At 54.7% G+C, this 21,527-nt stretch overlaps 1 protein-coding gene and 1 long non-coding RNA gene across 2 annotated transcripts; one reads left to right on the top strand and one right to left on the bottom strand.

Moving 5' to 3' along the window:
- Nucleotides 1-369: 369 nt before the first annotated feature.
- On the bottom strand, nucleotides 370-9,558 carry MRPL23 (mitochondrial ribosomal protein L23). Its single transcript, XM_081064156.1, has 5 exons — nucleotides 9,462-9,558; nucleotides 5,607-5,729; nucleotides 4,589-4,671; nucleotides 3,868-3,941; nucleotides 370-580 (listed from the first exon to the last, which is right to left on the bottom strand). Exons 1-5 carry the CDS (start codon nucleotides 9,476-9,478, stop codon nucleotides 413-415), a joined length of 465 nt encoding a protein of 154 aa, XP_080920282.1. The 5' UTR covers nucleotides 9,479-9,558; the 3' UTR covers nucleotides 370-412.
- Nucleotides 9,559-9,631: 73 nt separating this feature from the next.
- Nucleotides 9,632-12,066, top strand: LOC308504090. The gene is made up of 2 exons (XR_013994313.1): nucleotides 9,632-10,762; nucleotides 11,509-12,066. It is a non-coding gene; the product is annotated as an uncharacterized lncRNA (long non-coding RNA).
- The last annotated feature ends 9,461 nt before the right edge of the window (nucleotides 12,067-21,527 follow it).

Raw genomic sequence — 21,527 nt, 5'->3', positions numbered from 1 at the left:
CTCGGCCTGGACGGGCTCTGGGGGGCACACACGCTGCAGCCCACGCTGGCCGTGCACTCATGGAACCCCTCCTAACACGCCTGGGGGGGGGCAGCTTAGATGCAGGTGCTCAGAATTGCTTTCTGGGTGCCCTTTCACAGGCACACGTCATGCCCACACTGGAGTGAGGGTCCTGGCCTCGTCTCAGGTTCAGGGGTCCAGGATTAGACATGTGGCCGTGTAGGCCACAGGTCAGCCGAGGCCCGCCCTCTGTGCAGACAGGCTGTCAGGCTGCTGTGGGCGCACGTGGGGAGCAGGGCACCCCGTGACTGGAAGCTCAGCCTCGGCCTGCTGCGCCCAGACCCAGGGACAGAGGGACGGAGCCTGTGCCCCTTTGTCCACAGGCGGCACTTTATTTGAGCTGTCAGTAGGGTCACAGGCCGAACCACTCGGGGACACCCCCACGCCGGGGGTCGTGGCTCTCCTTGCGCCGCTGGGCCTCCAGGAGCTGCTCCCGGATGTTGTCGTCAGCAGAGCCACCCTCAGGGCTCAGCTTCTTCTCAGGAAACAGGTCTGGGAACGTAAAGGTCTGTCCGTGAGCCTGTGGAGAGAAAAGCCGAGCTCTGACAGGGCCGGCTCTGCGGCCACCAGCGGGGAGAATGTAAGGAGCCCCTGTGGGGCCTGTGGGCCGGCCGAGGCCACCATGCTTTACAGGAACCGTGGCCCGAACCGTCTGCCCAGGGCTCGGCTCCCACACTGCGCCCCCAGCAATGTCCCTGCCTGGAAAAGAAACACCCTGGGTGGCCGGGCTCCCGCCTTTGTCTGGCACAGAGGCCCTCTGCGTGGCCGTTCTCCTTAGGAGTGGTGTCTGCAGGAAGCCTGGTCAAGTGCGGGCAGGAGAGAAGTGACGGAAACGGCCCAGTAGCAACTGGTGTGCCTGAAACTTTTTCCACCTAAAAGACCTGAGTGAGAGCCTTTCCCCACATGACAGACCACCCTCTCCCCGGCTCAGAGCTCGGCAAATAAAAGAAGTGTGTGTGTGCAGCAGTCTACACACCAGGACCGGTCTTCACGTTCACGGCTTTTACGCCTCTCACTAAAGGCTCAGAATGTGCCCATGTCCACCCGGACCCCCAGGCTGAGGCCGGGGTGCCAGCCCCCCAGTGTTGAGGGCAGAGGGAGGGTCCTGGCTGCAAAGATAAGTGCTGGACAAGAGGGTGCCCCAGACAGGTAGAGCGGGGCGGGGGCGGCAGGGCCTCTGGGAAATTCTAACAGTGAGATCAGCTCAGTGTGTTGGGCTCTTGCAGACCCTCGTTTTGTGAAGAGATTTGGATGTGGGCAGGCAGCCAAGTGCGAGCGGACACGGCCCCGTGCGCCCCCCGAGAATGTGAGGTTTATACATTCGGGTCACGTGGTGCACAGAGCAGGCCTGGAGCGACGAGAAGCAGCCGCGGGCGCTCGGTAGCCAGCCCACGGGAGGGTTATCTTACACATTTCAAAACTTTTTTTCCCTTTTTTAAAATACCAAAGGGCAATAGTTTACATGCGGGGCTGGCTGCCCAGAACGGGGGTTTATGTTTAATATATCGAGGTGATTCTGCTAGTTTTCTGAGGTGGGGGAAACCCAAAATGACATTTTAAATATAAACACAGAGATGGCAATTTGCAATCGCTTGGGAGAAAAGCGGAGGAAATGGTGAAAGGAATTGTCCGTTCATTACAGGCGGGGACACGGTGGGTGCCGACGGAGGCCCCCGTTCTGGAGAAATTCACCTTGTACTTTCAAAGTAAACCCCTCAACGCTTCCAAACAGGAAAGCAAGCTGACCATGGAAAAGTACAGGGAAGCAGGAAAATGTCATAAAAGTGAAGAAACCGGCCCAGGCAGCAACCCCAGGGCCCCCAAGCCATTGTCTGCGGACGTGCTCCTGCTGGGCCCGCGGAGGCCCTGCCGCTCATTCCTACGCGCTGTGTAAACACCAGGCTTCACGCAGCAGGTCAACGCTCTGTTTGTTGTGTGGGCCATGGAGGCCCTTGCTGGAGCTGGACTTTGGGCCAAAGAGATGTTTATCAGGTTGTCAGAGGGGGGGAAAATGTGGGACTCCCACCGGGTGAGACCGGCTTTTCCGAAGCAGCCAACTCAAAATAAATCTGGTGATTTAATTTGTCTTTCTGATTGACCCTCTGTGTGCTTTACAATTAGCTCTGTTTTTAGAAGCCCCGGAGCGGGCCCAAAGGGACACTCCGGCAGAGGACGCCGGCCTCGGCTTCGGCAGACAGGGGACAGAGGACGGACCCCTGCACAGGGTGTGGGCCCAACCTCCCAGCCGTGCGCTTGCAGGCCGGGCAAAGAGCTGCTGGAGCAGGGAGGATTGGGGGGGGGGGCGTTACAAATTTAATTTTGGAGTGGCAGGAACTGTGCCCAGCAGGGACACCCTGTGTTCCCACTGGGGCGGCCTGTCTCTCGCTGCCTGGGGTTCACAGAGGAAGAAAGGCGGCCGAGCGGCAGCTGCAGACAGCAGATCTAAGCACTGCTCAGTTCGGTTTTCATGAGCAAGGGGGGGCCCGGGCAAAAATGTGTGAGGCTCGGATGACTTGTAACTATAGCTCTCCTGTGAAGGGCCTCGTGGTGAATGCGGACATATGGGATGTCAACCGGCGTGCCATGACAAAGACGGATGGCCGGGCCCAACTCAGAGGACACAGGCGTCTTTCTTTAGAAGGCCAGCGGTGCTGTCTCCCCCTGTACTGGCTGATTTTATGCACGGCAAATATTAGGCCAAATAATTACGGGGCCCCTGTTTAGGACAACAGCTGCGACTGTTTTTCAGAAAGGCTGCCATGTTGACTAGCTCTCTTAACAAAATGCCTCCTGAAGCCCGAAATAGGCCCGCGGGCTGGAGGGTTTTCGCCATAGCGCTACTGCCATCTAGCGGCAGGCCGCCCGTGGGCTCCCGCACGCGGGCTGTTTACACAGAAACTGGAGAGAGAAATCGGAGGAAGACCCCCCAGGTTTCCAACAGCAGGGGGGCAGTTAATAGAGCCTGCGAGCAGGGCTGTCCCTGGCAGGTTCCCACGGAGCCCGTGGTGGGCCAAGGCTGCCCGCCCAGGTGAGAGAAGACCCTGCCTGGAGAACACACGGCCTGGTGTCTGTGCAAAGCATATCTGACGAAACTCGCATTCTGGGGGCAGCTCACACTTGGAAGAGCCCGAAAAGGGGGCTTTGAAAATGTGCATCTTACTCTCCATAGCTCTGGAGAGTTTGGGTCGGTAAAGGCCCGAGACGGGCCGGAACTTTCCCCCAGAGCCCCTAGCCAGGCAGGAGACAGTGAAGACAGAACCTGCAGGAATGTGCTGGGGGCCACAACCCGGATGGGAGGGGGGTCACACCGACCAGGTCTGGGATCTAAGCCCAGGTCCCCGCAGCAACTTGTACCCACGGCATTTACAGCAATTAACTGCCTCCTGGCCTGGGGACAGTCCAGGACAGACTCTCCAGAGGAAGGCGGCCTCTGCCGCTCAGCTCAGCATGATCTGGTTTCTTTCTGTCAGAGCCCAAATCCCCGAGGCCTGGGTGGGCCTGCTTTTGCCCACAGCACGTTCAAAGTTCAAAGGCTCGACAAGGGTGGCCCCTGAGAAGTTCCGAAGTGCCACAGCCCGTCTCCTCCCACTGGCTTAACTGTGCTTTGAACCCCAGCTCCTCACGGGCTTCACTGCGGGCTTCACTGCGGATTAGAACTAAGGCAGTGGACCTTGAGACCCTGCCCCCAAAGGCCTCCCTGGCCCCCCAGGCTGGGCCGTGATGGAGGCCGCACAAACACAGCCCCCCCACCAAGGTCACTGTCGGTCGCTGCCCTGCCACCCGACACCCACGCCCTCGTGCACTCACCAGCTGTACGTAGGCCACCTTGTAGTCTGGTTTCTTCAGCCTGACATTCCTGTGATCCCTCTTCCTGTTGGAACCTGTTGGGGGGAGAGAAACTTTACTGCCAGCACCACATTTTCAGCCCAACCAATCCAGGAACCCACTTTCTAGAAAGAGACAAACACTGTAAGCATTAGTTTCTTTACAGATGACAGCACAGCACACCCTCGAGGAGGCTGCTTCAGAAGTCCTGACTGGGCTCACACTGGAAGACCCAGACCTCGCATGTCTGCTCTCTGCAAAAACCCGAAGGTGTCTAAAATCACTCGAGGAACCGACTTCTCCCATTGGCACAGCGCTCTCGCTGGCTGTCCTCACCTTAGACTTAAGGTCTTCAGATTCACAACGCAGGGACACAGGTGGCAAGGGGGGACGAAGAAAGGGTTAAGAGGATGAAGGCAGCACTTTATGGCTGGGCCTCTGGGGCTGGCAGCCGCGGCGTGCTCATGGCTGCCACAGCCGCAGGGCCAGTCCACCGGCTCTGCTGTCCCACACCCAGCTCTGCCCCGTGAGAAGCGTGACCCCAGAAGTCACCTCAACACCCTGTGCCTCAGTTTCCTCCTGTGCCAAGAACCAGAGTCTGCGAGGACGGCGCAGGCCAGTGGCTCAGAGAAGCATGGCCCAAGTGAGCCAGGGGAGGGGGACCCACATACACAGCAGGGCACCAGCCCAGCCAGGTACCCACCGTGCTGCACTCTCGTCCTCACGGCGCTCACGGGCACGTTGTAAATGCGCTCCAGGTAATTCCTCAGGTCCACCCTGGTCATCCTGAGGAAGAGCACGGAAAGGGGAATCTTGACCAGGCTGAGGGCAGAAGCAGCCCAACCTCGGGGGCGAGGGCACAGGCTCACAGGTGACATCAGGGAAAAGCCAGGGCCCAGGCTGGGCTGAACAGACCCCAGGGATCCAGCAGTTGGTCCCCACCCAGCGCTCGCCCGTTGACACGTCAGCATGAGGGTGACGGAGGGACGGGGCCCCCAGGCGCCCTGGACTCGGTCAGTCCCATTCGCCCTCCTGCTGGTCCACGCTTGTGAGGCCAAGAGGCCAAACTCCCCGGGAAACTCCCGGGGAAGTGACAGTCTGCGAGTGCCCCCTGGCTGCCGGGAGCCCAGCCCGGCCTGTCTGCAGCTGCCACCCCACTACGCGGTCCTAACAGGCATGTCCCAGAAACGATGGTCTTTGGCAGCTTAGGCCCCGTTCCCTTTTCACCTTAAATGCATCACAAACTCAGGTCCTTGGCCTCTCCTGCTCACGGTGCTCCCTCTCCTACCCCTGCCCCTGAGAGCTGACGGGACCCTTGGCTCATACAGAAGCTCAAACCACCCCTGGGCCCGCGCCTGGGATGGTCACATCCTAAGGTCCAGACCAGTACCCTGAAGCTTGCGTGACAGGGAGCCTGTGCCCCTTCGGTCCACGCACGGCCCCGTAAAGGAACCATCTGGAGCACGAAGGTTTTGGCGGCTGTGGGGAACAACTCTGGGGACATGGCCTCCTGGGAAGAGCGGTGATACTCTATTCAACAAGAGAGGGAGCAAGAAAGGAAGCCCGTCTCAGGCTGGTCACAGCTTCTCTAGGAGGAGGGAGCCCAGCGTGGCCTCTGCAAACACCAGGCCTCGGTCAATATTTGCAGAGCCCCGTGGAGCTGCCTGCAGTGTTTTCCGTAGCAGGAAGACGCCGGCCAGGCCTGCGTTCCCCCCACTCACTCCATGGGGATCCGGAACTGCACGGTGTCGTCGGGCTGGGCTGTGCCGGGCCGCACGAGCTGGATGAAGAAGTTGGTGCGGAAGACGCGGAGCTGGGGGTTGCCCAGCTGGTACAGAGGGTACCTGTGAGTGAGAGGGTCATGTCCACATCAAACGCCCAGAGCACGGCACTCCAGGAACACCCCCAGCAGGCCCCCATCACCCCTTGCTCACCATGTGGTACTGCCCAGTCCCTGGCCCCCCACACCAACTCAGGGTAGCGTGAGCAATGGACCCCAAGGCCAGCCTTTGAAAAGGGCCAATGGCTGATTCAAGAAAACAAACAGAAGCCACAGAGAGCATGTCCCCACACCCCCTATGTGCTTGTGCAAAGCGATAGTCCCACAGGCACACGGCCCCAGAGTGGCTGTCACCATCCCAGAAGTGGGCCTCACGCGGGCAAGGCCATGGACATGCAAATCACCCACCAACTCCTCCTGCCCAGGTGATGGGGAATGGACAGAACGGCCGGCCGACATGGGCTTTGCCCTCACAGCGCGGATGGGGCCGTGTCCACGCCCCCGTAGGAGTGCCAGCTCTCCCAGGAGAAGAGGCTGAGATGGGGGGGCAGTGTTTGCAGCTTACCGACTTCCAGTTCACCACACCACCTCCTCACCCCGGAAACCCCCTGAGCAGAGGCAGCGGGAAGACGCAGCCACCACCTCCAGCTGGACCTGTGCTCCAGGGCGGCTGGCAGGCCAGGGGGACCAACTGACAACCGGGCCCAACTGGGCCTCGGGGTCTGAGGTCTGCCGGGAGCCCAGGGGCAGGTCTTGGTGGGGGCTGGGTGTGGGGGTACAAGATGCCATCGAGGGTCTCAGCCACACCTTGGTGGCCAGTCTGTAGCGGCCAGCACACAGCACCAAGAAAAGGGCTCATGAGGCCGAATTCCACTCTGTCCTTGCCTCCCAAGCATGGGGAGGGCGAGGAGGGCCAGGGTATCGAAGGTCTGGGTGGGGTGCCCTGAAAGGAGCAGGGCTGAGGAGGGGCCGGGGATTTGGACAGTGGTCTGCGTGGCTGGGGCAGGCGCAGTGGGGGGGCCCTCATGGCAAACAGGGGCCGTGTAAAATGGCTAGGTACTGCCTACCCTGTACCTGGGGTCTGCGGGTGACTGAGTCAGCACGTGGCAGCCGCCCCAGCAGCAGCTCCTTGCCTGACGCACAGCCCTTGTGCAGGGTGAGCACCAGTGAGGGGCTGCAAAGGAAGGGCCTGCCTTCTCAGGGCCCCTGGGGGCCCAGGGCCTGCCTCCTTCTACCCTTGTGGGCGTTCAGGATGACAGCTGGCCACCCAAGGGGCTCTTTTTCTCTCCTGGTGACCAGCTGCAGCAGAGGGGCAAAGGCTGGGGCCTACGGGTAACTGCGAATGCTGGATCACCGCTTAGACCCCTCAATTTCTCCCAACCCCCCAGACTGGGGCCTGAGGGGCGCGCTCAGCTGAATGTGGAGAGAGGCCGCGTGTGAAGGTGGGAGGTGAGAGGCTGCTGAGGACGGCAGGGGTGAGTCTATTCCTTCCCCCACACTGAGTGCCAGGCCCACTCCCAACGCGAGGCTCTGCCTGAGGCTTGGGACCCCCCAGCTCGAGAACAACCAGTGCTGCTGACCAACCACCCTCCCGCTGGGTCCTGGAACACAGCTCCCTGGGCCTCCTGGAGGCCCGGCTCCCCTGTGGGGCCCATCCCCGGCCTCCGGGTGGTTTCGCCCACCCCCACTGCCTCCCTGACCGCTCCCGCAGTTTCGCAAGCACCTCAACCTAACATCTCTCAAGTGGAGATCTGAATTTCTCCTCCCTCCTCCAAACAACAAGCTGGCTGGCTGCCACCAGCGCTCCCGCCCAGTGGCCCCGAGGGTGACTCATCCGTGATCCCACCCTCTCCCTCACCCCACCCGCGTGGCTCCACTGCAAGTCTCCCCTCCAGGGCCTCCCTGGCCAGCGAGGGAGCACGTGCACTCACGGCCAGGCCCGCTCTCCTGGTTCCCTTCCAGCCCGCACAGCCCTGGCTTCCAGGGTGGCCTTCAGGCCTGGCCTGGCTTGGCGTTTCCACCCCTCGAGGCCCCTGCCCTTCCCGGGCTGCTGGAGGAAGCAGTGTCTCCCCCTCAGAGAGCCCTGCGGCCTTCACCCCAAATCCACAGCCTGGCAGGTCCACTGAGTCAGCACCAGAGGTAGCGCTCGGCTGGGCCACAACCCCGCTCGCCGCCGCCGCCGCCCCCGGCCAACTGGTGTGCGGCACGCATGCATTCGTTCCTTCACGCACGCATGCATTCGTTCCTTCACGCACGCATGCATTCGTTCCTTCACGCACGCATTCATTCGTTCCTTCACGCACGCATTCATTCGTTCCTTCACGCACGCATTCATTCGTTCCTTCACGCACGCATGCATTCGTTCCTTCACTCATGCATTCGTTCCTTCACGCACGCATGCATTCGTTCCTTCACGCACGCATGCATTCGTTCCTTCACGCACGCATTCATTCGTTCCTTCACGCACGCATTCGTTCCTTCACGCACGCATTCGTTCCTTCACGCACGCATTCGTTCCTTCACGCACACATTCATTCGTTCCTTCACGCACGCATGCATTCGTTCCTTCACGCACGCATGCATTCGTTCCTTCACGCACGCATGCATTCGTTCCTTCACGCACGCATGCATTCGTTCCTTCACGCACGCATGCATTCGTTCCTTCACGCACGCATGCATTCGTTCCTTCACGCACGCATTCGTTCCTTCACGCACGCATTCGTTCCTTCACGCACGCATGCATTCGTTCCTTCACGCACGCATGCATTCGTTCCTTCACGCACGCATGCATTCGTTCCTTCACGCACGCATGCATTCGTTCCTTCACGCACGCATGCATTCGTTCCTTCACGCACGCATGCATTCGTTCCTTCACGCACGCATGCATTCGTTCCTTCACGCACGCATGCATTCGTTCCTTCACGCACGCATTCGTTCCTTCACGCACGCATTCGTTCCTTCACGCACACATGCATTCGTTCCTTCACGCACGCATTCGTTCCTTCACGCACGCATGCATTCGTTCCTTCACGCACGCATGCATTCGTTCCTTCACGCACGCATGCATTCGTTCCTTCACGCACGCATGCATTCGTTCCTTCACGCACGCATGCATTCGTTCCTTCACGCACGCATGCATTCGTTCCTTCACGCACGCATTCATTCGTTCCTTCACGCACGCATGCATTCGTTCCTTCACGCACGCATTCATTCGTTCCTTCACGCATGCATTCGTTCCTTCACGCACGCATTCATTCGTTCCTTCACGCACGCACGCATTCATTCCTTCACGCACGCACGCATTCGTTCCTTCACGCACGCACGCATTCGTTCCTTCACGCACGCATTCGTTCCTTCACGCACGCACGCATTCGTTCCTTCACGCACGCACGCATTCGTTCCTTCACGCACGCATTCACGCACGCATTCACGCACGGGGGCCTTCGTGTGTACGGGGCCACGAGTGTGACCTGCTTGTTTCGGGTGGTCGAGGACCAGGGGTCACTGCGGGGAAGGGGTGCCAGGCGCCCAGCGCGGCCCCGCCCCCTCTGCTGCGCGGGCCGTGGGGGGGCCCGGGGGGGTGTCCCGGGGGGTGTCCCGGGGGGGCCGGCTCAGCGGCCCGGACCGGCGGTGCCCGCAGAAGCGCCTGCGGGGGAGGGGCGGTGGGGCCGCCGAGCCCGGGCTCCGACCACTCCCCGGCCGGCTGCGCCCGCCCCCTTCCGGCCTGGGTCCCCGTCCCCTAACCAAGCCCGCGACCGCGCGCCCCGCCACGCCCCGCGCGGGCCCCCCTACTCACAGCACGTTCCGCGCCATCGCCGGCTTCCGGTGCGCGGGCGGAAGGAGCGGCGCGCGCGGCCCGAGTGCCCCCCCGCACAGCGTCCCCTGGTGTCGGGAGGGCGCGCGCCCCCGCCCCGCGCAGCGCGGCCCGCAGCCCGCGGGGCCCGAGCCCGTCCCCAGCCCCCGAGCTGCCCCTGCCCCCAGACTGGCCGGGGCTCTCTGCGCCCCACGGCCCCGTACAGGCTCCGCGGAGCGCGGAGAACACGGGACCAGGGTGTCCAGCCCGCGGGACCAGGGTGTCCAGCCCGCGGGACCAGGGTGTCCAGCCCGCGGGACCAGGGTGTCCAGCCCGCGGGACCAGGGTGTCCAGCCCGCTGCAGGCAGACAAGGGCCCCGGGAAGCAGGCTTAGGGTCTGGCTGCCGGGGGTGGCAGAGGACCAGGCCTCCAGGGCGGGGTGGGACCCGGGGACGGTGGCAGGAGGCTGGACATGCGGGCGGCAAGTGCTGTGCCCCTGCAAGGCGCGCGTGGGGAGGGGCTGCAGTGCCCCCCCTTGGCCTGTATGTGATGGAAATGTCACAAGTGGGTTCACCTAGGCTGCAGGTACTGCACTGAGGAGGGGTAGCGGTGACAGTGGCCTCTCGCCCGCCTGCTGGGGAGGGTCAGGGAAGGGCAGAGCTGTCCCCGGCTGTTCTCCAGCCCCCCCCCCCCCCACACACACACACTGTGGGATGCAGGGCGCCAGGCTCTGTGGACCCTTGCTGGAGGAAACTGCTGTAAGGGCCACTGTGCCTAGGGCCAGAGGACTTGCAGGCGGGAGGTGGGAAGAGAGATGCAGCCGGAGAGGGCGCCCCGGGCCAGGATTCTGGGGCCATGTTCTACCTGGGAGGTGAGATGTTACCCTCAGAGATGTGGTCGAAAGTTGGGTTCGAAGTTGTGTGTGGCTGATGAGAGGGGTGGTCCCAGGCACTGTGCTGGGTTTGGGGACACTGCTGCTCCCTGGAGAGCGGGTAGAGTCTGAGGGGATGGAGGTCCTTAATGCAGCTGGCGGCAGTGATGGGGTGTCCGCGGTGCAAACCTCACAGCACTCAGGCCCTGCTTCTCTGATTATATGCCACCGAGTCCTCCTCATAAGGCCTGGGGTTTCTGCCCCTTCATTCTTCCCCTTCCCCTGTTGCCAGACCCGTCCCCTCACTGCATGGCTGGCCTCCTTCCCAAATTCTGTAGCATGGCTTCTCCAGGTGAGGCTTGCCAGATAAACAGAGGACACCCAGTTCACTGTGCAGCTGTGCTAAACAACAGTGGTTCTCACCATCAGTCAGGTATGCGGTTCCTCCAGGGCAGGGGGTGGGGAGGGACGCGCCCTGGGTTTCTTCTCTGGGGGACTCAGGCAGTAAACCAGGCAGCAGGGCCTGGATCCCTGTGACCCTGAGTTTCACTGATGGCAGTTCTGCCTCAGTGCCTCCCTCATGGGTGGGGTGGTTCCCTTCTGATACGAAGGCGCAGTGGGTGTCAGGTGACCCTGTGTGTGGCTGGTGGTCAGACTGGTGAGGCTGGCACGGGGACAGGCAAGACAACACAGGCTAACGAGGCAAGCTCACTCCAGCACTTCACTGGAGTGGCTCTGGGACTCTGAGCAGACCACACCCCCAGAGCCCAGGTCACCTGGACAGCCCAACAGGTCCAAATTGACTGGACATGCTGAAGGAGTATTTGCCGTCCATGTCCAGACCGAGCCCCATGGGATCTGCCCACCCTCATGGCCCGGCTGAGGGCTCCGCCTGTGAACCCTGTGGTGCCGTCCCAGGGGCTCCTGGCACCTGCTTGGCACCCGGGCCTGGCTTCCCGGAGGCATTCTGGTTGCTGGAGGGTCTGGCACACAATGACAGATGGCTGTCACCACTGTGAGCAGCCTTTGGACACCCAGGGATAAGACGTGATGTGTCATTTGTTTGCAGAGATACTTATGTGGTTACAAGGTTGGTGCTTTTTTGTACATTTCTCGGTCCTTTGTTTTCCTGAATCTGTGACTTGTCTATTTGTGCCTTTTGCTCTTTTTTCTCCCCAGTGCGGGTATGGTATGGGCCGAGTTGTGCTCCCCAAATTCATTACTGAAGTCCTAACCCCCAGCACCTCAGAATGTGACTGTATGAAGAGATGGGGTCTTTCAGGAGGTGATTAAGGTAAACGGAGGTCGTATGGGTGGGGCCCTGATCCACTGTGACTGGGGTCCTTATCAGAAGCGGTCAGGACCCTGACACGCACAGAGGGACGACCGTGTGGGGACACGGGGAGGAGACGGCCGTCTGCACGCCGAGGAGAGGGGCCTCAGAGCCAGCCCTGCCGACACCCGGCTCTCGGGCCCCAGCCCCCAGGACTCGGGACAGTGAGTGCCTGTGCTTTAAGATATCATCTGTGGGGCTTGGTGACGGCCGCCTTGGCCCACCTACCAGGGTGTCCATGTTTTCCTGTGGATTTCCGAGTGCATTTAATGTATTGATTACATTCCCCTTTGTCTGTCATATTTGACTCAAAATGTTTTCCCAGTGTATCATTTGCTTTTTAATATTTTTAAAACCTCTCTATTGATGTGTAATTAACATACAATAAACTGCACCGTTTGATACGTTCTGGTGTACGTGAGGGTGACCACATCTGTCACCCCCAGAAGTGTCCTCAGGCCCTCATGGTCCCTTCTGCCGTCCCTCCCCCCCATCTCCGAGCACCAGTGTGACGAGGTTAGCTTGCATTTTATAGAGTTTTCCATAAATGGAAGCATCGTATGTACTCTTTTTTGTTTGGCTTCTTTCTCTCAGCATAACTATTGTGAGACTCGTTCGTGCCTTGCGTGCGTTGGGCCTGCATTCCTTCTGGCTGCCATGGTATATGGACCACAGCTTGTTTATCCATTCACTGTTGACGGACATTTGGGTTGTTTCCAGTTTTTGACGATTAAAAACAAAGCAGTATTTACATCCATGTGAAAGTCTTTACAAGGACAAACATTTCCTTTTCTCATGGGTAAATGCTTCGAAGGAGAATGACTAGATCACATGGGAAGTTTATGTTTAACTGTTTAAGAAAAAGGACATTGCCAGCTGAAGCATTTTACATTTCCGCCAGTGAGGTGGGGTTCCTCCACAATCTGGCCGACATTTGCTCTGCTTGGCGTTTGCAAGCCATTCTTACAGAGCGGTATCCTGTGGTTTTATTTTGCGTTTCCCCAGTGACTAAGGGTGTCGTGCAGTTTTCACGTGCGTACTTGCCATTCATTTGTCTTGTTTAATGAGGTGTCAGCTCTAATCTTTTGCCCATTTTTAAAAATCGGGTTGTTTGTTTTCTTATTATTAAGGTCTGCACTTTTTTGTACACTTATTGTTCATTTGAACCCCCTACCCCCTTTTTTTATTCTCTTTTTTTTTAGAGTTCTTTATATCTTCTGGATCGGGTCTTTATGAAATATTAGCTTGGCAAAGATTTTCTTCCAGCAGCTGTCTTATACTTTCATTCTCTTTCCAGTGTCTTTTAGAGACCAAATTATAAAAGTTTTTCATGCATTTTAAGGCTCTGATTTGCTTTCTCAGGTATTGTGCTTTTGGTATTGTGTCAAGGAAGTCTCGGCCTAGTCGACGTTCCCCAAGATTTTCTCCTGTGTTTTTGTACTTCTGGTTTTGCATGTAGGCCTATGATCCAGCTGGAGTTAATTTTTGTATATAGTGTGAGCTGTAGCCCCGCTCTCCTCCTCCTCCCCTTCCTGCTCCTTCTTCTTCTGCACGGAGACATGCAAACATCCCAGCCCAGGCCACTGGAAAAGCTATCATTCCTGCACATGTGTACGTTTATTTCTGGACCTCGTTATTTTATTCTCTTGATGTGTTTGAATAGCTTTACACCAATACCAGCCCGTCTGGGTTACTGCGGTCTTACACTAATTCTTCAGATGTCAGTTCCACTTTTTTCTTCTTTCTCGGGGTCCTTTTGACTACTGTCGCTCCTCTGCATTTTCACACACATTGTACAATCAGCGTGTAAATTTCTACATAAAAATACCTGCTTGGGTGGCATGGAATCTATGGGTAAACGTAGGGATAGCTGACATCGTAACAGTGTCCACGGAGTCTTCCCATCCACGGCTACCATATCTCTCGTCCTTCATTCTGGTCTCTTCGTTTCTCTCACCAACATTTGATATTTTTCAGTGTGTGGCTCTGTCACACCCTTTGTCACATTTGTCCCTATTTTCTGGTACTATTCGTTAGGAAGTGGCATTTTGTAAGATGTCCACAACTGACCGTTCATTGCTATTTTATAGACATGCAGCTGACTTTGTGTATCAACCTTGGGTCCTGAAAACCTTGCTAAACTCATTGGTGAGTTCTTGGAGCTTTTCCTGTGGGTTCCGTCGGATTAGATGACAAGGTTGTCCATGACTGAAGCCATCCCCCTTCTTCCTCTCCAGTCCGTCTGACTGTTTCCTTGCCTAGTTGCGCTTGCAGGCACCCCTGGTACCGTGCTAGGTGGAGGTGGTAAGCACAGACGTCCGTGGCTTGGGGCTGACCTTAGCGGAAATACTCTCGGTCTCTCCCCACGAGGCACCCTGTACGATGGATAGAAGGTTTGCCGAGAGCTGTTTTTAAATTAGGAGTGAGTGTTGAATTTTGTCGAATGCTTTTTCTGCACCTATTGAGATGATCGAATGGGCTTTCTTTTTTGGTTTTATACAGTGAATCACTCCGATTGGCTCTCCTGTGTTAGGCCAGCCCTGCCTTCCTGGGACAAAGCACACAGTCTGATGTGGTGTCCATTGCACGTGGAGCTGGGTTCTGTTTGCTCGTATTCTATTTAGACTTTTTGCCCCTATGTGTATGGGGGAGGCTGGCCTGGGGGTCTCCTTCCTTGTACTGTCTTCGGCTTTGGTCCCTGGGGAGTGCCGGCCTCAGACTCTGTGTTGGAAAGTCATCGTCCTCTTCAATTTCTTTCCAGAATTTGTATGTAGTTGCTGTTGTTTCTTTAAATATGCCAATGAAGCTGTCTGGGCCTGGAGTTTTCTTTGTGGGAAACTTTTGCGCTACACTTTCAGTCCTTTGGTAGATGACAGGCTTACTCAGGCTATCTTTTTCTTTTTGAGTGAGCTTTGGTATTTTGTGTTTTTCAAGAAATTTGGCCCTTCCATCTACCCTGTCAAAAGTATTGGCCTAAAGTTGTTCATGATACTCCCTTATTATTCTTTTAATATTTGTACAATCTATAGTGATCGCTGATAAATCCCTCGTTCCTGGTAATTGTTAACCTCCGTTCTCTCTCCCTACCTGATCAGATTGGTGAGAGGTTGATCAGTTTTTATCGATATTTTCAAAGAACTTAGTTGTGGTTTGATTTTTTAAAATTTTTCGTGTTGTTTTTCTGTTTTCCATTTCATCGACTTCCACTTGATTTGTATTATTTCCTTTCTTGTGCTTACTCAGGATTCATTTGCATTTCTTTTCCTATTTTCCTTCAGGTGCAAACTGAGGTCACTGGCTGAGCCCTTTCTGTAGGCACGTTCTCAGCTAGGCACCGTGGTGTGAATTTCGCCCTAAGTGCTGCTTTCCACACAGTTCCCATGTGCTGAGTTTCCATCTTCATCCTGTTCAGAACACTTCCCATTTTCCTTTTTCATTTTCCTTTGACTCAAGGGTTATTTAGAAGTGTGTTATTTAGATTCCAAATATTTGAGCATTTTCCAAGGCTCTTTCTGTTACTGATTTATAATTTAATTCCTTATGGTCAAAGAACATAATTTGTGTGACTTGAATCCTTCTCAACTTATTAAGTCTTGTTTTATGGCCCAGAACATGCTCTATATTGGTAAATGTTCCATGTGCTCTGGGAAAGAATGTGTGTTTAAGTGGAGTGTTCCATAAACATCAGTCAAGCCGTGCTGGTTGGCAGAGAGCTCCGACTCTCCTACACCCTTGCAGAGTTTCTGCCTCCTTGTCCCGTTTGCTGTTGAGAGGCGTCTTGATACCTGCCTACAATTGGGGATTTGTCAGTTTCTCCTTTCAGTTCTGTCATTTTTCGCTTTGTGATATTTCCAAGGTCTGTTGTTCCTTTCTAACCCATTCGTGTCTGTCTGTGTCACATGTCTTCCTGGTAGGCAGTATCGAGACCTTGTCGCAGGCCTTTGGGTGCAGCAGACCAGTGGTCCCCTTCCCAGCCTCGGATGGGTCCCTCCCCGACACGTGTTCATTGCACCCTGCTGGGTTTCAGAGGGGCCCCCCTGTGGGTCCCCAGGGCTCTCTCCCTGTGCTCTACCTTCACCTTTCTGACACTTGGTCCTATGAGTTTTCATTGCCTGGGCCTCCCTAGATCCTCAGCCCTCTCTCTTCCCCTCAGGGATTCTGTTGGGCTTCCCCTCAATTCCTCCTTCCTGCACTGAGTCTGCAAACGGTCAAGGAAACGAGCTGGGCAGTTGTAGGACTCAACCTGACCCTTTCCCATTTCCCGGGAACCTTGTTGTCCACTGCCTGATGGCCACTATCTTGGCAAAGACATTCTTTTGTGTATTTGTATGGTTTACTTTTGTTGTTGTTTGTTTCTCGGGTTGTTTCAGGCAGGAGGATAAATGTGGTCCTGTGGTTCCATCTTGGCTGGAAGTGATGAACGTTTATTGATATGCAGAAACTTAACAGTTTTAAGCAATGAGATTAACTGAGTTTATCTTTTTCTTTCACGGTGCTTCCTTTGTGTGTAAGCTCAGAAAAGTGTTCCCCAGCAGGAAAGCAGAAAAAGATGCACGTACTTTTTCCTCTAGTTTTATTTTTAACAAACTTTTTCTTTTTTTTCTTTTTCACTTCGAACTCTAATCCTCCTGGCTCATGTTTTCCTGTTTGGTGTGGAGGGACACCGTCGTTGCCTTTTTCTCCACCCCCCCCCCCTCCCCACGTGTCTGACTTTCTCACCCTCCTTTATTAAACATCCTACTCCACCCCCCTCCCTGATGGAGATGCCCCCAACTCTTATGTACATATCAGCTGAGAGCTACTGGAGAATTGGAAAACATTTCACAGCCTACAAAAGTAGAGGCGTTGGGCTTTTGTGTCATGGCCCAAAGCTGCCGCCACAGCCCCGTGACCTTGGGACTCTGCATAACCCACTCTGAGCCTCAGTTTGTTCTGCTGGGAAATTTTGATCTTCGGCCACTGTGCAGACCAGCATGGCCTGGCCTGGCTGCTGATCTGCGGGGGGGCACTCGACGTGATGCGCGGCAGCTCTCTCACCTGGACACTTGCAGTCAGCTCGTGACTTTCAAAATCTTCTTCTCTCTTCCTGCCCATTTTTCCTTCTGGACGAATTTGACATTCATCTTGGCCAACTCCCGCCCCACCCTCGGTGCACCCCTCACCCCCAAATAAACCCTGTTGGAATTTTGGTTGAAAATCTGGCAGACCTGTACATTCATTTGGGAAGAATGGATTCCCATAAACGTCCTGCCCAGAACATGGTGTGTTTTTTCCTCTCTTTCTTGCTTTTTCCCTTCACATTTTGTTTATACATTTCTCATTAAAGTTCGTCGTTTTCTTCCTGCCGACCCTGAGCGTTTCTTACGAGGGCTGTTGCTAACTGTTTTTATGGTCTCTGCAGTCATGTTTTCTTTTGTTTGAGAATGGAATGTTTTTTATTCTGCTTTATCTCCTCACCGGCCGTTGCTGGAAAATAGTAAGCAATATTGATTTGAAATATGTGTTTTGCGTCTGGCGACTTTCCTGAACTCTCTCATCATTCTCAGAGGCCTTCCCCTGGCTCTCGGGGGCCCGAGGAAGGGCTGTTCGTTCTCCTCCTTCCCAGAGTTATTCATCTTATTTCCGTTCCACATCTCCCACATTGTCTTTGGTTTCCAGAGCTGGGCTGAATGGTAATGGTAAAAGCAGGCATCCTCGCTCGCTTCCGGCTTCGGCCTGGAATGCTGCGTGTCCCATCACGCGGGCACAGAAAGGAAGTGCATGTTTATCGTTTGCTATAGTTTCTGGAGGTTTTGTTTGGGTCTCAGCAATAAGAATTGACTCTCAGCAAATGTCCTTTCCCGATGTTTTACAGCGGTGAACAATTTCAGAAGGCAAAAATAAAACTAGGAAGAGCCTACACTGACCCCTCCCCATCTCTTTGGCTTAAGAAACAAGCTGTGATGAACCCATGTCCGTGCTCAGGTGACCCCTCAACGTGGACGCCCCCCCAGGGGACCGTTCACCTGAAGTGTATGTCCCTCATATCCAGGCGCATGTAATTCACTGTCATATTTCAAACAGCGTGTGAGAATAATGTGCTGTGTTGTTCCTTTGGCAGCTCACTCACCACCCCTAGTGCTGCGTTTGCAAAATTCTGGCCGTGACAGCATGTTGCTGCAGGTCCTGTGTTCTAGGTATGGGGACTCCGTTTGGGGACACCCCCCCGAAGAAGGTCTGCGGCTGCTCTAACCTTTGCACTTACCATCCGTTACAGCTGTCCAGCGGAGGACTGCCAGGCCTCCCGGAGCCAACCAGACACGGCCACTTGCTCTCCCTGGACACCAGCTCCGTGTGCCTTGTCCCCTGCCTGTGTGAAGCCCTGGCCTCAGGGCTCGCCACCTCCAGACTTGATCTGGCCACATCTGCTTCCCACGTCCCCTCCTCTCCTGAGCCTGGACAGTAAGTCGAGGCTGAGTCTTGTAAGAACTGGCACCTCCCGCCCCGGCTCCCCTGGTCCATGATATCACACCCCCGAACAGGCCGTAGAACGTTCTGGTGGCTTCTGTTTCAGGGTGGTGTGCGCCGCAGGCTGGGGCAGTGTACGGAATTGCTGTGCCCCTTTAGCCTCTTTTAATCTAGAGCAGTCCACTACTGTGTCGAGTGTGTGTGTGTGTGTGTGTGTGTGTGTGGCTCTTTTAGGTCCGTGACAGTCCTGAAGCGTCGTGATCCCACAGGGGGACTTGTCAGGCTGTCTCTTCCCTGTGAGGGGGAGGCTGAACGATGGGGCTTGGACGTGCTCAGAGGATGTCGTGTCCTCCGTGTGACTCATGCTCAGGCAAGGCTGCCTGTCGGTGTCATTGGAGGTGTTGCTAAGATGAAACACCCGTTCCCTCCATTCTCTAGGTGCCCTGTAACTTTCTAAGAAATGGGCCAGTGCCACCTGCAGCCTGACTCTCCTGCCCTCCCCTCACGCTCCCCTGGTCCTCCTCGCAGCACGTGTCATAGCCAGCTTCCCATTTAAGGGCTGCTGATCTTCACGTGGGCTTCCCATCAGCTGGCCTGCTTCTGGGAAGAGAGCCTTCCCAACTGACACCTACTCTGTTCTTCTCATTTCTGTGAACAGGCATCCCTTGGTGCTCGACTCTGCCTGTGACATGTGTACTGACCTTCAGGTTCCCCCCTGAACTGCTGGCTCGGCCCTTTGGCCCCGTTTTCTGTGCAGTGGTGGCCTGTCTCCTAACGGGACCCTGGTGTCCCTTATATACACAGATGGAGCAGATTCTTCATCCGTGTCATCTTACCTCCCCCAGGGCCTAGCCAGCATTCTCACTTGGCTTGTGGTGCCTTTTGATGCAAAGAGGGCCTTTTTCTTAACCCTATTCCTGTTGACTCCATCTGTCTCTTGACGTGTGGCTTGTGGATTTCATGCCTTGTTGAAGAAGCTGAGCCTCCTGGTTCTCTCCGGGAGTGTTTCCCTAAAGGGTTGATGTTTTCTTTTTCCAACTTAGGGCTTTAAATGACCAGGGCTTGGTTCTTGGTGGATGATAGGAAGGAGACCAACACTTTTCTTTATTCTCTGTGGCAGGCAGCTGTCGCAGAACTCTCTTTCCCCCAGTTATTCCAGGCAACACCTGGCCGCCCATCAAGTCCCTCCACATCCATCCATAGCACTCTGTTCTGTGTCCCTTTGGGGGCCGTCCCTGGGCCAGTTCCTTCTATAGGGTCTTTAGAATCACTGTCAATTTACATGTCAATCTATTGGAATGCGCTGACTCGCCCTGAATTCATAGATTCATTTGGGGAGAATTAACATTTTTAAGATGTTCTATCTTGCTCTCTGGAAGGTACTAACAGGCTCCTGTCATTTAGGTCTTTGTTTAACACTCCCTATAAATGTATTTTATCATGTCTGTAATTGTCTGGCACGTGTTTTGTTAGATTCACTCTTATAATCATGTGCTTTTTTTACCTTTCCGCTGTAAATGACGTCTTAAACATTGGCTTCTAAATCTCTGTTTTCCTGCATGTGCCCACATGAACCTGTATGGAATCTTCTTAATTCTCATAATTTAGATTTTCTTGGGTTTCCTTGTAGACAATTATTTGGTTGTGAATAAGGGTAGCCATTTTTTTTTAAAGGGATTAATAGGCTAGGAAAGATAGTTTTTTTCTTACCTGCTAGTTTTTTTCTCTCTGTTTTTTAAGTTTCTTTTTCTTGTCCTACAGCTCTGGTGGTGACGCCTGGAGAAGGGGAGTGGAGTTTGTCACCCCGAAATATGCTTGTTAGGGGATATTGGTTGTTTTCAGCTGGTTCGTTTTAAGAAACAGCAGACGTGAGAGAATCTGACAAGACCAGGCAGCAGTTGCCCTTTGTGAAAGGTCATTTACTTTTGTGAGGAAAATCTCCACTTGTAAAAGGCGTCTCCCTCCCTGTACCAGGAAGAGGAGGGTATCTAAATCTCCAGAAACTGTTGTCGCAGGAGAAGGCACAGACGCAAATCTGCATACCCTTGTTTCCTGTGCTTTTCCTGGTCAGCCCCCGCCACCCCCCATCTTCTTTTGTCTTTAGCTGAAGGTGGTGGTCTCCGCCATTTTGGCCAGTGGCTCAGTGTTTCTGCGTCTGTCCTGTGTGTACAGACGTGCACATGCTATTAAATCTTAATTTGTTTTTCTCCTGCGAATCTGTCTCATGTCAGTTTGATTATTAGAGCAACCGGAAGAACCTAGAAGGGTAGGGGATAACTTTTCCTCCCCGACGGACAGTGAAGGGAGCTGGCTGACGGTCCTGGTTTACTCTCGGTTTTCAAGGGAAGCTCCTACCATTGCACTATTATGATGTTTGCTCTAGGTTTTGGAAATTGCCCTCTCAGTTGGCTAGACGTTTTCTTCTCTGTGTTCTGTTTCATCCCATTTCCCCTTGCGCCTTTGAGTCCCCACGTCGGTCCGTTTGCCGAGAGAAAGCGATCTGAGCGTTAGAGAGGACCCTCTTGGTCAGGATGTGATTCCAAAAATGTCTTGGGATTTTCTAGTGGGAGATAGTTAACTGCTGGTTCAAGTCCTTTAAAGTGAAATCAGCCTATTCAAGTTTTCTCCTTCCGTTTGAATCAACACAGTAAGTCACATTTCCCCTGGAAATTGGCCATTTTATCTAGTTTTCAAACAGATGGTCACAAAGTTGTTTATGGTGTGTTTTTATGTCTAACTCCATCTCTACACTATCTCATTATGTCCCTCTCTTCGTCCTCACCGTGTGTATTGCATCTTCTCTTTCTAATTAATAACTGTCATGTTAGTTCTTTGTCAGAACCAATTTAGACTTTGTTATTCGTGTCCATTAATTTTGGGTTTTATTTTATCTTCTTCTTTTCCTTACTGTTTCCATGCTTCTCTTTTGCTTTATTTTAGATTTTTTTAAAATTCGTTTTCTACTTTCTTGAATTAGACGTTTAACTTATTAAAATTTGGGGTCTTTGCCCACCCTTTGGTAACACAGCATTCAGACCGCACCCCAGAATTTTCTTATGGGATCTTGTATTATCATTCAGATCTAAAGTGCTTCCTACTTTCCATTTCGATTTCCTCTTTGATCCAAGAACTATCGCACATGTTTCTGCATTTCTAAACATCTGGGTTCTGACTCAGCTGGGGAGCAGCGACAGTGGGCTGGGACCTTCCTGTTAGAGCCCTCAGTCCCCTCTCCATGTTTCACGCCCTGAAGTTCAGAGGCAGGCACTCTACCTGAGCCCGTGGTCAGGCCCAATCGTTTTGTTCCAATCTTGCACATCCACCACGATTGCCTTAGACCGTCCTGACCTCTCAGTGACTAGGAGGTACTCTCAAGTCCCCCACTCAGTTCTGCCTTTCTCCGGGAAACTCACCCCTT

Source organism: Rhinolophus hipposideros (assembly GCF_964194185.1).
Source record: "Rhinolophus hipposideros genome assembly, chromosome: 10".
NCBI lineage: Eukaryota > Metazoa > Chordata > Mammalia > Chiroptera > Rhinolophidae > Rhinolophus > Rhinolophus hipposideros.
Note: the sequence above shows the minus strand (reverse complement) of the source record. Positions and strands in the feature narration are given on the sequence as shown.

Bases quoted from the DNA above. Each gene is read 5' to 3' on its own strand.
- MRPL23 (XM_081064156.1), bottom strand. The intron at 3,942-4,588 runs GTGGGTACCTGG...TCCCCCCAACAG, and splicing joins GAGGACGAGAGTGCAGCACG to GTTCCAACAGGAAGAGGGAT. The intron at 581-3,867 runs GTGAGTGCACGA...TTCTCTCCACAG, and splicing joins AGGTGGCCTACGTACAGCTG to GCTCACGGACAGACCTTTAC.